Here is a 16,022-nt window from a genome sequence, read left to right as displayed (position 1 = left end):
TTTTTTGTCCCCCATGGTATTTGTTTCCTTACACATAGGATAGTACTTTCTCTGTTAATTTTGTTGGTGTTTTGGGGCTTTTTGTGTTCAACTACTTTCTTCTCTTTGGTTTTAGCTTGGAGTTATGACCTACAGTGATACAGGGAAACTGAGTCCAGAAACTCAATCTGCTATTGAACAAGAAATAAGAATCCTTCTAAGGGTAATAAAAATATTTTTCTATGCTTATTTATTTTTGTAGATACAATATGCCTAAATAGGTGCTTAAAAAAATGAGAGAAATGATGTCTCTGTTCATTAGCAACATGACTCTGTAACATAAAGATAGTAGGTGTATCACTGCAGCAGTGATTTACTCTGTTATTAAGGAACCTCTGCTCATGAACTGGGTCTTATTTTATTCTGATTCTGGGCTAAGAATAGTTACATTTGTGGTTAAGAAATTTCAGTCCTGGCTGGGCGTGGTGGCTCACGCCTATAATCCTAGCACTCTGGGAGGCTGAGGCGGGAAGATCGCTTGAGGTCAGGAGTTCGAGACCAGCCTGAGCAAGAGCGAGACCCCATCTCTACTAAAAATAGAAAAAAATTATGTGGACAGCTAAAAACATATATATAGAAAAATTAGCCGGGCATGGTGGCGCATGCCTGTAGTCCCAGCGACTCAGGAGGCTGAGGCAGAAGGACTGCTTGAGCCCAGGAGTTTGAGGTTGCTGTGAGCTAGGCTGACGCCACGGCACTCTAGCCCGAGCAACAGAGCGAGACTTTGTCTCAAAAAAAAAAAAAAAAAATTTCGGTCCCACTTTAGCTGGAAAACCATAAGAAGTTTTAGAATAGGGACATTGTTTATTGCGTCTCTGTGTCTCTTGTTTTCCCACTCTGACATGTATTTATTCAACAAATACTGTTATTTGTTGATTGATTGATTATTATTTGCTTTGTGCTCAGCACTGTGTATGTGCTGAGAGTAATACAGAATAAAAAATAACAAAGTTCCCTTGGGCTACAGGGTCGATTACAGATTAGGATAAAGGAATATGTAAGAGTAGAGTCAGTGGGCTGAGCTAGTGGGTACTGTGGTAATCCAGGTATGCTAAATGAACAATCGGATTCGGTTGGTGAGAATGGAAATGGAGATGTGAGTTGGTTCAAGAGACACTAATGTAGGAGAATCAGTATATCTTCGTGATGTTTTGGATGTGAGGGCTGAGAGAAAAGTTAAAGGTGTTTCCTGCCTCATATAACTGTATGATTGTGCCATTCAGTGAAGAAACTGGAGACTAAACTCAGCTGAGAATGGGAGTAGATACATCATGAGTGCAGTTTTTTCTTTTTTTTGTTTTCAGAGATGAGGTCTTACTATGTTCCCCAGGCTAGACTTGAACTCCTGGCCTCAAGCGATCCTCCTGCCTTGTCTTCCCAAAGTGCTAGGATTACAGGCGTTCAGCATCTGTGCCCGGCCAACCCAGGCTGGACTTGAACTCCTGGGTTCAAGCGTTCCTCCCACTATAGCCTCCCCAGGAGCTGGAAATGCAGGAACACACAACCGTGCCTGGCTCCATGAGTTCAATTTATACATGTTGAATTGGAGGAATCTTAGTAAAGATTTCGAGTTAGAAATAGATATGATATCTGGACCCTAGTGGAGAGGTTGGCTATATATTCCATTTGGATATTGAAATTACCCATCCATTAAGGCAGGTCTTGGAATGAAAGAGGAAGACCGAGGTGAGTGCTGAGGTCTTTAGTGAATGAAGAGTGTAATCAGGGTGTTTGTGAGATGGCACAATGAAGGGAGTTAGGGCTTCAGTTAAGTGGTTTGGTCTTCAAAGAACAATGCTTTATACAAGAGGGTGGGTTAGTGATGGTGTGGAAATGGTGATGGGAACAAAGAGCTCACCTCTTCACCCTGAAGGATCTGGGATGAGAGCGAATAAATAGCACTTGAGAGGGCTTAGGGAAAGCAATCTTGGCAGGAGAAGCCAGGCTTTGATTAGTTTAAGGAGGTAAAAGAAGTAGTTAAGGATATTTAAAGTCTGTACACCGGAAAGGTTTAGAAAGCATTTCAGAAGAGGAGGGCTCTGCCTTCCCAGATGTTTATTTCCTTTTCCTTGCTACTTCTGTTATGTTGCCAAAGTATCTATACTCTAGAACCAGGCTTTTAACTACTTTTATAAATATAAATCAACTATTAATAATTTCACATTTTTTAGAGTACATAAAGTTTTTATTTTTTTTCCCATTGAGTATGAGTTTTGTTTCCCCTACATTTTCTGCCTCTTACATATCTGCTTTTCTGTTTCAGGACTCATATGAACGAGCAAAACATATCTTGAAAACTCATGCAAAAGAGCATAAGAATCTCGCAGAAGCTTTACTGACCTATGAGACTTTGGATGCCAAAGAGATTCAAATTGTTCTTGAGGGGAAGAAATTGGAAGTGAGATGATAACTCTCTTGACATGGTGCATTGCTGGTTTTATTGTAAGAATATAAGTAACATTATAGTAGTCTCTTTTTGCAGTGCTTTCCCCTCCAGTTCTTGACTTGGCGTAATTCAAGGGTGTGCGACACTTCACGTTTATCTGGTTTTGGCTACCCTCATGATGACACCTGTTGCAAATTAGCAACCTATAGCAAATACATTTTTAAAAAATAAAAACTATCAGGATTGAAAATAGCTCATTTGAGAAATGTCAATCAGTTATTGAGTTGAAAGTGAGTAATGATTTTATGGTTGGTTACTTTGCTAGAAGTGAATAAAAATGGTGCCGTTAGCTCCTGGGGAGTATTTTAATTTACAAGCTAAAGTTGTTCAAGGATTATCTTTTTCTCTTTTTAGGGCCATTTGTCTTTGATAATGAAATTATGGCTTTTTTGTTGGTAAATCATCTTTCTATGTACATTACTGGAGACTTAATTAAGATCCATTAATTGTGCTCCAGATGGACCACATGTAAAATGGTTTTTTAAAGATAGGAGATTACAGAATTGTAAATATATAGGTACAATCAGACTTTAAATGATTACAACCTTTTAAAAATGTAGCATGCATTTTTTCATGTTCTTTGTGGAGTCAGACTGCCGCAGACTTCTCTGCTGAGACAATAGACTTATGGTAGAATGGTACATATGCAATGATAATCCATGTTTGGACAGATGGAAAATCTGGAAGCCAAGGTGAGAGATGCAGTGGCCTAGTGAAAGAGGTACCAAACCCTGAGAAACCAATAGTAGAAAGTATGTTGAAATGGTCTATCACATTCTCTCCTTGCCCACTAGAAAGCTCATATAACTAAAACATTTAAGTTTCTTCATTTTGTTGAAATTGTTTAAATGATAGCAACTTATTCCTAGAGACTTTACATAAGGACATGAAAGAGAGAGGGCAAAGAAAGAAACATAACCACACCTACTTCACTGTTTTCTACCTCCAAGCTGTCAGACAACTCATAAAAATATGAGTCTTGTTTTTTATTTCTGCACCTTACTAGTGATTGTGGTACCACTCAGATCGTGTCCCATAAATTATCTACAAAGGTTAAACTTAATTTCCTTTAGCTTTTTTCTGAGTTCCATTCTTGGAATGATGGGGTTTTTAGCATTTAGGTGTGTAGGTACAGTTCCTAGGGCACCCGAGAATTATGGGCCCTTAAAATAAAAAATAGGCTCTAAATTTTTACAAAATTACAAAATATAAATTAATATTTAATTGCCTGTTTACAGAAAATATTCAGCGTTAATCATAAATATATGTGAAATTTCCATTACATTTGAGAACACTTGTACATTAGATTTTCTCACTTAGAGCACCATTTCTAAATAGGTGTGACTGTTATTAATAGTAAATTAAATGATTACAAGAGTGAACTATGTTATCATGGAGTTTTACCATATGACCCAACAATTCCATTCCTAGGTATATGCCCAAGTAAAATGAAAACACGTCCACACAAAAACTGGTACACAAACGTTCATAGCAGTGTTATGCATAAAAGCCAAAAAGTAGAAATAACTCAGTGTCTATCACTGATGAGTGGATAAATAAAATGCAGTATAGCAATATAATGAATTATTTAGCAATACAAGGAAATACTGTGTATTGATACACAGTATAACATGGATGAACCTCAAAAACATGCTAAGTGGATGAAGTAGGTCAAAAAAGATCACATGTTGTATGATTTTATTTATGTAATACCTGGAATAGGCAAATCTATGGAGACAGAAAGTAGATTAGTGGTTGCCTAGGCAACTTTTGTTTGAGGGGGGAATGGTAAGTGACTGCTAATGGATGAAAATGTAAAATTGATTGTCATGATAATTGCACAACTCTGTGAAAATACTAAAAACCATTGAATTGTACACGTCACATGGGTAAATTGAATGGTATATGAAGTTTTTCTCAATAAAGCTGCTATACATTTAAAAAATGAATTATAAAATCCTACCAAAAATTTTAGAGCAACTTAATGGGGCTGAAGGGGAGAATAGGTACTTTCACATCTTTACACAGTATAAAATTCTGAAATCTCAGTCTCTTTCCCACTACTAAATGATCTAGTTACCAGCTTCTGTCACCAGGGGCAATAAGTGTTATATGTTCCTGGGGATATTTTATATATATGGTTTGTTATCACCCTTTTGACAAATATATATAATCTTTTATATAAATGGTATGCTGTTCTCAATGTATACTTTGCTTTTTTCTTTTATATATTTGTAAAGTATTCCATATTAATACACAAAGCTTTGATCTTACAGCATTTCATTGTTTGGATGTATCAGAATACATTCTAATATGTTTGATATGACATATGATGAATCCTGCAAAATTAAAGTGCCTAGTTTAATATCGGTAATTTTAAGTTAAATGGTTTTGAAATATGTATTAGTAAACTCATTTCATGTTGACTTTATTAAGGTTTTCCTTTAAAGGTTTTGATAACACAAAGTTACAATTGCTAAAAGTATTTACTGAGAAGAAAAAGAAATTGCAATGATTTTTATCATTATCTTCAACTACCATTTATATAAGCCTTCTGAATGCCTTGTATCCAAAACATACATACAAGCATTGCTAAGCCTCTTAATCTGCAAATCGGCAAAATAAATTCTGTAGGAAAATCTGTACAATCAGATTTCCTTAGTAAATAATCTGTTTGTGCATACGAGAGCCAGAGATGGATGGGTCAGTCTAATGAAGAGACTAAAAAGGCACATTAATCATCTCATTGAGCTTATTTGAATCCAGATTTAAACAGACACTTTTGAACTCTGACATATGGGCCAGGCATGGTGGGTCATGCCTGTAATCCTAGCACTTCAGGAGGCTGAAGCAGGAGGATTGCTTGAGCCCAGGAATTTGAGATTACAGTGAACTATGATCGGGTCATTGCACTCCAGTCTGGGAGACCCAACAAGGCCTTTTCTCAGAAAAAAAAGAAAAATTAAAAAAAACCCCAAAAACTAAAAAACTGTATATGAACCCGTGGAACGTTGAATGCTGATGGTGAAGTCTTTAGGTTTATCAATAGCAGCACTGGAAGTTGGAAGGTAATATTAATATGAAGCAATGTCTTCACAATTGTCAGGGAAAATGACTAATCACCTAGAATTCTCTATCGAGTGGTATCAAATAATTTACTTCCCATGTAGCTTTTTTTTTTTTTTTTTTTAAGGAAATCTCCATCAGAAGCAGGGAATGGAATAAACCAAGAAAGACTTGGGATCCCAGAAACAGGGAATCTAACCTATGAGACAGGAACAGAATTTTTCGGAACAGTAGCTAAGATTTTTAAAGCAACCTGCCCAGACTGACACAGAAGAGCAAGGGGCTCCAGGAGTTATCTCCATGAAAAGGTTGGCAGTAGGGACCTAGCATATGGTCTCAGGGGTCAAAATACTTTTTCTGTAAAGGAGCAGATAATAGATATTTTAGGCTTTGAGGGCTATTCAGTCTCTTTTTTGACTCGACTCTGCCATGTGGCACTTTGTAAACTTTATTTATAAAAACAGGGAGGGGAATGATTTGACCCAAAGGCCATATTTTGCTTGGACTCCTCCCACCTCATCCACCTTTGCCTGATAGGTTTGGCCACTGAAAGGTGGAGAATTTGGGGATAATTTAGAAAGGGTACAGTAAAAACTAAGCAAAGGATTAAGCAACGATTTCCTACCTAAGATACGAAAAGCCTGAACCATAAGAGAAAAGGGTGATAGACTCACCAATTTTTAAAACCCCAGGTCTTGATAACTGATAAAATGAAAAGACAAACCACAGCCCAGGAGAAAATATTTATAAAATATATATCTGATAAAGGCCAGATGCACACACATACTAAGATTGGTCCTCAGAATGTGCAATGGACTCTCAAAAGTCAGTAATAAGAATACATACAACCCCACAAGTGGACAAAAACTCAACATCTGTTACTAAGGAAATGAAAATGAAAATCTCAAGCTACCACTGCATACTTATTATATAATATGGCTCAAAAAACTGACTACCAAATGCTGATAGGATGTGAAGCACCTGAAACTCAGATGAGAATGTAAAATAACCACTTAGGCGGTTTCTACTCAAGTTATACACTTTCCATACAACCCAGCAATTCTATTTCTAAGTATCTATACATGAGAAATGAAGATATACATTCACAATAAAACCTAAATGCAGATTTTTAGAGTACCTTTATTCATAACTCATATAGTGGAAACAACCCAAAGGTCCACCAACTGGTAATTGGGATTAAGCAAAGAAGAAGAAAGTGTGGTGCACTCACACAATGGAATACTGCTCAACAATTAAATGGAGCAAATCACTGATACATGGGACAATATGAATGACTCTCAAAATCACTATGCTAAGTGGAAGACAACTCAGTTACATGTTGCATGATTGAATTATATGGCATTCTGAAAACGGTAAAAATATTGGTTGTCACAGGCTCAGTCAGGATGTGTGGAAGACCTGACTCAAAGGAGCACAAGGAAACTTAGGGGGTGATGAATTATTCTACATCTTGACTGATGATGCCACCCGCCATTAGTCACTTTAGTAGCAATCTTGGTTATCAGATCAAGTTCTCACATTGCTTTTATCAGCTTTAAATTTGATGTCTTTTTCCCTTGCTTTCTCATTTAAAAAATAATAATCTAGTCAAGGAATTTAAGAAACCAGTTGGCCTTGGGGCCCCGCTCCTGGCAGGCGGCCGCGATCCAGCGCGGCAGTCCCCGCCGCGAGCTCAGTGGCGCGGAGGGCGCGAGGGCGGCGTGGTGCGCGCTGCCTCCCGGGCCCGGTCCGCGCGGAGCACGAGGTGCTGAGCGGCGAGCAGGACCTCCAGGGCTGGCTCGAGGGAGTCAAGAGCCGCGGCGACCGCGGCTTCTTCCCGGCCTCGTACGGGAAGGGTATACGCCACGCCGCCCGCCTCCTTCAGGGCGCCGCCTGACGCCTTCCAGCCGCTGCTGCGGCAGCCTCAGCAGCGCCGCCACGAGCACCCTCCAGCCGCCGGGCGCGGGCTTTCCCTCGGTGGGAGCGCCCTGCAGCCAGGGCAGCCAGGACAGCGACGATGACCGGGACGAGGAGTGCGACGACAGCTCCACGGTGGCGGGCGAGCTGGGCGCTTTCATGTCTTCTGGAGAATGTGCATTGGTTTCTCCTCCTAAATTTGCACCTAATGACACACACTGGCACAATCTCTGAAACCACGGAAACAGTCTTCTGCTGTTGCATCTGCTAAATTTCTATGGCGACCATCTGGGATGGGAAATGGGAATAAACTGAAAGATAAGGAGATTTAGAGTTTCTCACAGACGTTTTCTAGGGGGATGAGGCCTTCAGCATTTTAAAGCTCTACGCTACTCCAGCCCAGTGGTGTGTAAAGGCTGCTTTCCCATCGGCGCGAGTCCTCTTTTCGCAAATGACCTGAACACTCTTGTCAAATCCCGCCGACATTCTACCTGAGGCATAGCTGACTACAAACATGCTGAGATTTGCGAAGCCTGGGCTTTGCACATGCGCACTGAGCAGGCCCACGCGCCAAGGGCTTTTGCTCACGCGCAGCGACGCCGCTTTCTGAGGCGCGCAGGCGCACTTCCGTTCACCTATCTTGGCCGCTTGTCTGGGGGCTCTGCGAGATTGGAAACCGCGGAGTTTCCTTGTTGAACCTTGTGGGCACGCTGCGTTGGTTTGCTAGTGCTGGGCCCTGGCGGCGGACAAAAGCTAACACCTGAGGGGAAAATGAGGTGTCCCTGAAGCCAGTAGCCCCTGCCATGAAGAAGATTTTTAGTAAGAAGGGCGAGTCGCCCTTGGCCTCCTTCTCCAGCCGTCGGAGGACCGGCGCGGGTGTCGCTTGTGAGCATGGCAACGGCGTCTACTCACAGCCCGGGTACCACGTCCGGGACCGAGACCTCGGGAAGATCCACAAGGCCGCCAGCCTGGGTCAGGTGGTCAAAGTGCAGCAGATCCTTTTGCTCAGGAAAAATGGCTTGAATGATAGAGACAAGATGAGCAGGTAATGGGAACGGCGAGCTGGGCTGCCGGGCGGATGTGGGGGAAGCGCCCCTTCCTGGGCTGGGCCGGGCGAACCCGAGGCCCCCTGTCACCGAGAGTGCCCGGCTTTCTTCCCTCCACGGGCTCCTCAGCACCTGGGACGTGGCAACCTTGGAGCGTCGAGCGCCCAGACCGTCTGTATGAGCAGCAAAACAAAAACAGAATTTTAGCTGCTTTTCTATCCACTCATAATTCCCCCTCGCCCCCCGCCCCCGACCCCTGCCGTTTTATTTTTGAGACAGTCTCCGCCTTGTCGCCCGTGCTGGAGAGCAGTGGCGTCATCATAGTCCACTGCAACCTCAAACTCCTGGGTTCAGGGGATCCTCCTGCCTCAGGCTCCCAAGTAGCTGGGACTACAGGCGACAGGCAGCGCCGCCGCCACGACCCGCTATTTTTTTTCTATTTTTAGTACAGATGGGGTTTCTCTTGCTCAGGCTGATCTCGAACTCCTGAGCTCGCGCGATCCACCCGCCTTGGCCTCCCAGTGTTAGGATTAAACGCCTCATCATTCCCCTTATAGAGCACTTTATTGAGAATTTTTAAGTGATTTAACTAACAAAATTAAGCGTATACAGCATGTTATTTTTAATGTACACATTTAAAAAGACGTTATAGAAAGATGCATAATGTGAGAAATAATTCCCATAATGTATCAACTTCTGGGCTAAAAATTCTTCGGATAAAACCCAGTATTCATTTTATTTTATTTTTTTAATATTATTTATGTATGTATGTATGTATGTATGTATGTATGTATTTATTTATTTATTTTGAGACAGAGTCTCACTCTGTTGCCCGGGCTAGAGTGCAGTGGCGTCCGCCTAGCTCACAGCAACCTCAAACTCCTGGGCTCAAGCGATCCTCCTGCCTCAGCCTCCCGAGTAGCTGAGACTGTAGGCATGCTCCACCATGCCCTGCTAATTTTTTTCTATACATATTTTTAGCTGTCCAGATCATTTCTTTCTACTTTAGTGGAGACGCTTCTCGCTCTTGCTCAGGCTGGTCTCGAACTCCTGACCTCCAGCGATCCACCAGCCTTGGCCTCCCAGAGTGGTAGGATTACAGGCGTGAGCCACCGCGCCCGGCCCCAATATCCATTTTATATCAGTGTACTTCTATGAATCTGTGTTCTTTACTGAGAAAGAAACTTTGTGAAGTGGGAAGATGGTGCTGAGTTCTTGAGTAGGAAGACTCATTTTTCTTAAAATGTGAGCTCTTTCTATGTTTACCAGTTTTACATAAACCAAATAAAAATATCAAGGTTTTAAAATTTTTTTAGTTACACACGTCGTCTTTTACTATAGTGAAAGCATTAAGAAAATATTTGTAATGGAGTAAACAAAGACTTGCCCTTCTAGCTATCAAAATGCACTATTATTTTATACAAATTAACCATTTACCAAGAGCTGAAAAGACAGGTAAATTAATGGAACAGAATAGAAAATCCAGAGACACCCAAATATAGGTAAGAATTTAGAACTTGATAATGGTGACATTTCAGATTAGATGAATTTTTCATAAATCAAATGCCTGTTAACTGTTTGGAGAAAACTAACTAGAGTTTTACCTCACAAAAATAAGTTGCTGATGGAATACAGATTAAAAAATTTAAGTATACAAGATGAGAAAAGTACTAGAAGAGAACACAAATGCATATTTATACAGGTACATCTTAATGTTGACAAAGACCTTCCTACGAATGACCTCACAAGCAAGCATTCTGAAGGTTGATTTAGCAAAATAAAAATTAAACCCCCCTGTATATCAGAAAAAAATTAACAAAAGACAACATACTTGCAAAATATTTACAACATATATAATCAGATGAAAAACTTATCTTTATTTAACAGATAATTCTTTCAAGTCAACAAAACAAAAACCAAACTTGAATTTAGAATTGGGCAAATTACCTTTTCGCACATCTACAAGTTATGCACATAGGAAAAAATATTTAGTGTTCCTGGTAAGAGAAGGAATTTAAATTAAAAGAGGGATGAAATACTGTTTTCTATCCATGAAGTTTGGAAGATTGAAGAGCAGTGGTATTTATTTTGTTGCCTAAGGTTTAAGTTGCTTATGACTTGTGGAATGGACAGTTTGGTGCATTTTAAAAAAATGGCTATGCCCTTTATCCATCAATTCCATTATATTAAAATACCTAGGAAATATTTAGAGATGCATCCAATTTGTTTTTCTCAGCACTGCTTAAAATAGCAATGTATTAAGAAGAACCCATGTAATGGATTTTATAAATAAATTTTAGTGCATGCATAGGTTGGAATAATATGTGACCATTATAAGTGGCATAGATACAAAAGTATGTTGACATGTAAAAATGTACCCTAGTATATCAAGTGAGAAAAAAATCAGTTTGATTATACATGTATACTCTAACATATGATGGTCCTATGTTAGCTTAAAATAGGTACAAAATGTGATAAAATATGTTATTTCTGGGCATTTGTATTAATAAGTAAAATTTTTTCCTTTTTCTTATCTGTGATTTCTACAATAAGCATGTATAAAAGTTCTAGTAAAATTTTATTAATGAAATAATCCTTGGGAAGAGTAGGAATATGAATCTTGTACAGATAAAAATAATTTCTTACTTTCTATTAATTTTTAAAATTATATTTGTGGATTGACATCCTCTGCCAACTTTCATCCTTTCCAGAAGTAAAGGGAATCATTTTATTTGTGCTTGTAGATTTTATGATGCACACATTTTATTATACACGTTTTTATTATATATAGATTTATTATATATGCAAAAAATTATAAATTAATCATTTTATTTTAGTTGTGTCCTTAAGAAAATAAAAAATAGCAAATATAAATGATTATTACCATTGCTTTACTTTATAAGAGTTTTCTTTAAAAATATTGAACTCCCAAATTGTATTTATCCATTCTTTCAGTCCATTTGTTAATCAAACATAACCTGAATACTATTCTGTAGCAGACATACTCTGCTATCTCCTAGGATCCTTCCGTCCTTGAAAACTTCATGTTTCTCTGCTCAGCCTATGCAAGTTGAGAGATTTAAAATTGGAATATTAGGACTTAACCTCAGGTGAAGCTTTTCCTCCCTCCTTTCAAACAAAAGTATTTCTAAAAGTAGAAAATTGTAAAAGATAACCTTTAACTGCCCTTTTGAAAATTTATAACAGTATTAACTACTGTTAATCATTGGAAACATCTTGATTTGCATCCATTCTATAACTCTAAATACTGAATAATATTCATTTGAATCTTGAGTTTCCTTTTGGTTAAAGTTTTTTTTGAAAATCAAAGTAAGAATTAATTTGTTTAAAAAATTTGTTGTTATTTCAACTCTTTTTCCATGGTACTTTTTTTTTTTAGATTTTTTTTTGGTTTTTTTGCTGGTCAAGTGAATCCATAGTACTTTTTAAAACTAAAATTTATTTAAATGCCAGTGACTAGAACTTCTATGGAACTGTTGTATAGGCCATATTTCACTTAATGTAAGGCACCATGGATTGTATGATGCCCCATTATTTTATGTATCAATAAGAGAATTTTTTAAATGTTGCCAATTGTAGTTTTAATAAGTCATGAATTACAAGTGGCATTCCAAAGAGATGTTAAAATGTGAGAACATGGCGGGGCACGGTGGCTCACACCTGTAATCCTAGCACTCTGGGAGGCCAAGGCGGGTGGATTGCTCGAGGTCAGGAGTTCGAGACCAGCCTGAGCGAGACCCCGTCTCTACTAAAAATAGAAATAAAAATTATCTGGACAACTAAAAATATATATAGAAAAAATTAGCCGGGCACGGTGGCGCATGCCTGTAGTCCCAGCTACTCGGGAGGCTGAGGCAGTAGGATCTCTTGAGCCCAGGAGTTTGAGGTTGCTGTGAGCTAGGCTGACGCCACGGCACTCACTCTACCCGGGCAACAGAGCAAGACTCTGTCTCAAAAAAGAAAAAAAAAAACCATGAGAACATGAGCATCTTAGAATCATTGAAACAAAGTGTTATCACTGATCTTTAAAACAGACTGCAAAAGTAGGTACAATTGTATCATTTTATTTAATTAAAATGTCTTTATTAAGTAGTAGTAATAGTAATAATTATAGTATCTAACAATTATTGATCTGTTATTTGTGCTCGGAACTGTTCTAAATACTTTGCATAGATTCTTATTTAAACATCAGCAATGGTAGCAATACACAGCTACTATTTTTGTCCTCATTTTATTGATGAGGAAATTGAAGCATAGAAAGGCTGAGTGATAGCTCCTAAGTGACAGAGCTTAAAACAGGATCCAGACTTAAGTTTAACTGAATCCAAAGGCCAAGCTCTTTCTATTCACGTAGGCTACTCTTTCATTAATGTAGTGGGTAATAACAGCTAATAAGTATTACAGCTTTTTAAGAAGAAAATTAAGTTTTTGTTTTGAAGGCAGAAGAATAACATGCTACTTAATGTTTATAATTACATGAATATTTTGAGGTAGCACACTACAGTTTCCTAAAACATCCTCTCCCTTTCATAGGACTGCTCTACATTTGGCCTGTGTCAATGGCCATTCAGAAGTGGTGACGCTCCTGGTGGACAGAAAATGCCAGCTTAACATGTGTGACAGTGAAAACAGGACAGCTCTGATGAAGGTATATGGTAGCCAACTATTTCAGCATGAGATGGATTTGATTTAAATACATAGAATAACAATGAATTTATCTCCTTTAAATATAACTACTAGGTGAAATCTGTGGAATGTTTATTTTGAATTCCTAGAATTTACCATCCATTTCTTGGTGTAATACTAACAGGCCGTACAATGCCAGGAAGAGGAATGTGCAACTATTCTGCTAGAACACGGTGCGGATCCAAATCTTGCAGATGTCCATGGCAACACTGCTCTCCACTATGCTGTCTATAATGAAAATATACCAATAACAGCGAAACTGCTCTTACATAATGCAAATATTGAAGCAAAAAACAAGGTATAGATCAACTTTATTTTCAAAATATTTGAAATGCATTTGTTTTAACCATGACAAATATAAGGGTCAATTTTCCATATCTGGAAACTCAAACATTCCCTGAGTGAAAATATTTTGAAATAACTTGTCTAAGATTTAACTATTTTGAAATAACTTGTCTAAGATTTAACTTCTAATATTGATACTTTAAAAGAAGCATTAGAGGGAATAGCTTTCTTTTATGCATTTATGGTAAATAATTGTGAAAACATTGAATTTGTTAAAGGTAAAACTTTTTTTTTTAAAATACTTTTTTCCCTACCAGCCCTTTTTTTTTTTTTTTCTTAATCTGTGTGTAAAACAACATAGGAAAGCAAAATTTTCTCTGGATATATGCTTTATCTTAAAACTCAAACAAAACAAAAGCATTTTACAAAAAATGGAAATCTTGCTGCTGTTGACCAGTTCCTATTAATTTATATGAAAGGGATTTATCTGTCAGTGGCAAGACTTGAGAGGGAAAAACAGAGTAATCAGAAATATGCAGGCCAATCTGGAAATTAGGTAATTGAGGGAAAATACCAAGATGTTTTTTGTAGTATTTTTTTTTTGTTTGTTTTTTGACAGTTTATATGTTTAGACAAGGTGCTCCTCGAATTTGGGGATAATCATTCTCAGTTTGGGAAAGAGAATGATTTAGTGGTGAACTTGCCTAGAGATCAATTTTAGGAGGACTCTGAAGAAACCAGATTGGCAGCAAGTAGGTGGTGATGAAGCGGGAAACAAGAGGGAAGAAGAAATAATTAACTGACTTTTTATCCTATTCTGGCAAAAACAGCCACTTAGATAAGAGTCTAAACTCTGCTCTCAAATCTAGAAAGCCTTGGTGGGAAGGTGGGAGATAAGGAGCTTGTAAGAGGCAAAATCAAGCTGAAGTTTGAGTTTGCTAGTCCCTGTTGTCCCCCTTCCCAGGAAAATTAAGTGGAGTTTTCAGTAAATGACTCCATCTCTTACTCTTTCCTCTTTTTGGCCGGATCCACAGATGATAAAGGGAATTGGCCATTTGGGTGAGAGATGAGACTGAAGTATTGCCTACCGCACTAGTTGTCAAGTAGAATTGTACATCACAGTGACCTGCGGAAATTAACAAAAAAAATTTACACATCTAAACTCTCCCCTGAAGATTTATATTTAATATGTCTAACAAGGCCTAGATAAGTATATTGAAAAATATTTCCTCAAATCTGGGCATAGTGGCATGTGCTTGTAGTCCCAGCTACTCAGAAGCTGAGGTGAGAGGATTGATGGAGCCCAGGAGCTCAAGTCCAGCCTGGTAACATAGTGAGACCCTGTCTCTAACAACAAAAAAACAACAAAAATTTTCTTGAGATTCTGATACATTCCTGGTTAGATACTACTGAGTAGATAAATGTAATGTATGAATTCCCATATCTCAAAAACTGAAGAAATCTCTAAAAGAGTTAGAGTTTAATATGCACTACTTGCTTCAAGTATCTCCTTTCCAACAGCATTAGCCTAACTTTTATCTTCTGTGGTTGGGAAGTTTAAAGGAATATTATTGGCAGTATCTGTCAGCTTAGAGAATAAGACCTTTTTCCTTCCAACCATCAGTCATTCACTGTCATTCAGAGGGTCTTTAGAAATTTGCTTATAGGTAGTTTTTCGGTGAATAGAGCCTGACCCTGTCAGGATTTCCTGTCTGTTTATTCTCATTCAGGTGATTAGGTCAACAAATGTTTCTTACAAGCAGGATTTTCTCAGTTAGAATAGTAGCAAGTCCTGAATTTTTTTAAAATTGAAACTATTATGGACTATCTCAGTATGTGTGTTAAATTCATAGAGCTTTGGCATAATCAGGATGGAAGTTTTAAACACTAAAAACCACTCAGGTGTGGTGGCTCATGCCTTTAATTCCAGTGCTTTGGGAGGCCAAGGTAGAAGGTTCCCCTGAGGCCAGCCGTTCTAGACCAGCCTGAGTAACATAGCAAAACTCCTTTGGAAACAAAATAAAAAAATTAGCTGAGCATGGTGGCACATGCTTGTAATCCTAGCTACTCAGGAGGCTGAGGCAGGAGGATCACCTGAGACCAGGAGTTGGAGACCAGCTTGGACAATATAGCAAGACCCCATCTCTAAAAAAAAAAAAAATCTGAAAACCATGAAGTTAATAAGAATATAGATAAGAATTTTTTAATTTGGTTTCATCAGTCCTATGAACTAATTAATTTGGTTAACAATCTGGGAAAATTAAATACAAATAGATTGTAAATGAATAAATGTTGGAAAAATTCTTTCTTTCTTTTTTTTTTTTTTTTTTTTTTTTTGAGACAGAGTGTCGCTTTGTTGCCCTGGGTAGAGTGAGTGCTGTGGCGTCAGCCTAGCTCACAGCAACCTCAAACTCCTGGGCTTAAGCGATCCTACTGCCTCAGCCTCCCGAGAAGCTGGGACTACAGGCATGCGCCACCATGCCCGGCTAATTTTTTCTATATATATTTTAGTTGGC

At 38.5% G+C, this 16,022-nt stretch overlaps 2 protein-coding genes across 7 annotated transcripts in view; both read left to right on the top strand.

The window, feature by feature from the left end:
• Positions 1-2,677, top strand: part of YME1L1 (YME1 like 1 ATPase) — a 33,266-nt gene extending 30,589 nt beyond the window's left edge. Inside the window, exons 18-19 of the mRNA XM_045533291.1 lie at positions 116-202; positions 2,303-2,677. Of these exons, the coding sequence (XP_045389247.1) occupies positions 116-202; positions 2,303-2,446 (231 nt within the window). The 3' untranslated portion in view covers positions 2,447-2,677. The remainder of the gene's footprint in view (positions 1-115; positions 203-2,302) is intronic.
• A 5,421-nt stretch (positions 2,678-8,098) lies between these two features.
• The window catches only part of ANKRD26 (ankyrin repeat domain containing 26), a 95,073-nt gene continuing 87,149 nt past the window's right edge, over positions 8,099-16,022 (top strand). For all 6 annotated transcript variants that reach the window (XM_045533254.1, XM_045533273.1, XM_045533247.1 and 3 more), the window contains exons 1-3: positions 8,099-8,513; positions 13,069-13,183; positions 13,346-13,519. In XM_045533254.1, coding sequence (XP_045389210.1) covers positions 8,272-8,513; positions 13,069-13,183; positions 13,346-13,519 — 531 coding nt within the window. In that variant the 5' untranslated portion in view covers positions 8,099-8,271. The remainder of the gene's footprint in view (positions 8,514-13,068; positions 13,184-13,345; positions 13,520-16,022) is intronic.

Source organism: Lemur catta, chromosome 1 (genome assembly GCF_020740605.2).
Source record: "Lemur catta isolate mLemCat1 chromosome 1, mLemCat1.pri, whole genome shotgun sequence".
Classification (NCBI taxonomy): domain Eukaryota; kingdom Metazoa; phylum Chordata; class Mammalia; order Primates; family Lemuridae; genus Lemur; species Lemur catta.
Note: the sequence above shows the minus strand (reverse complement) of the source record. Positions and strands in the feature narration are given on the sequence as shown.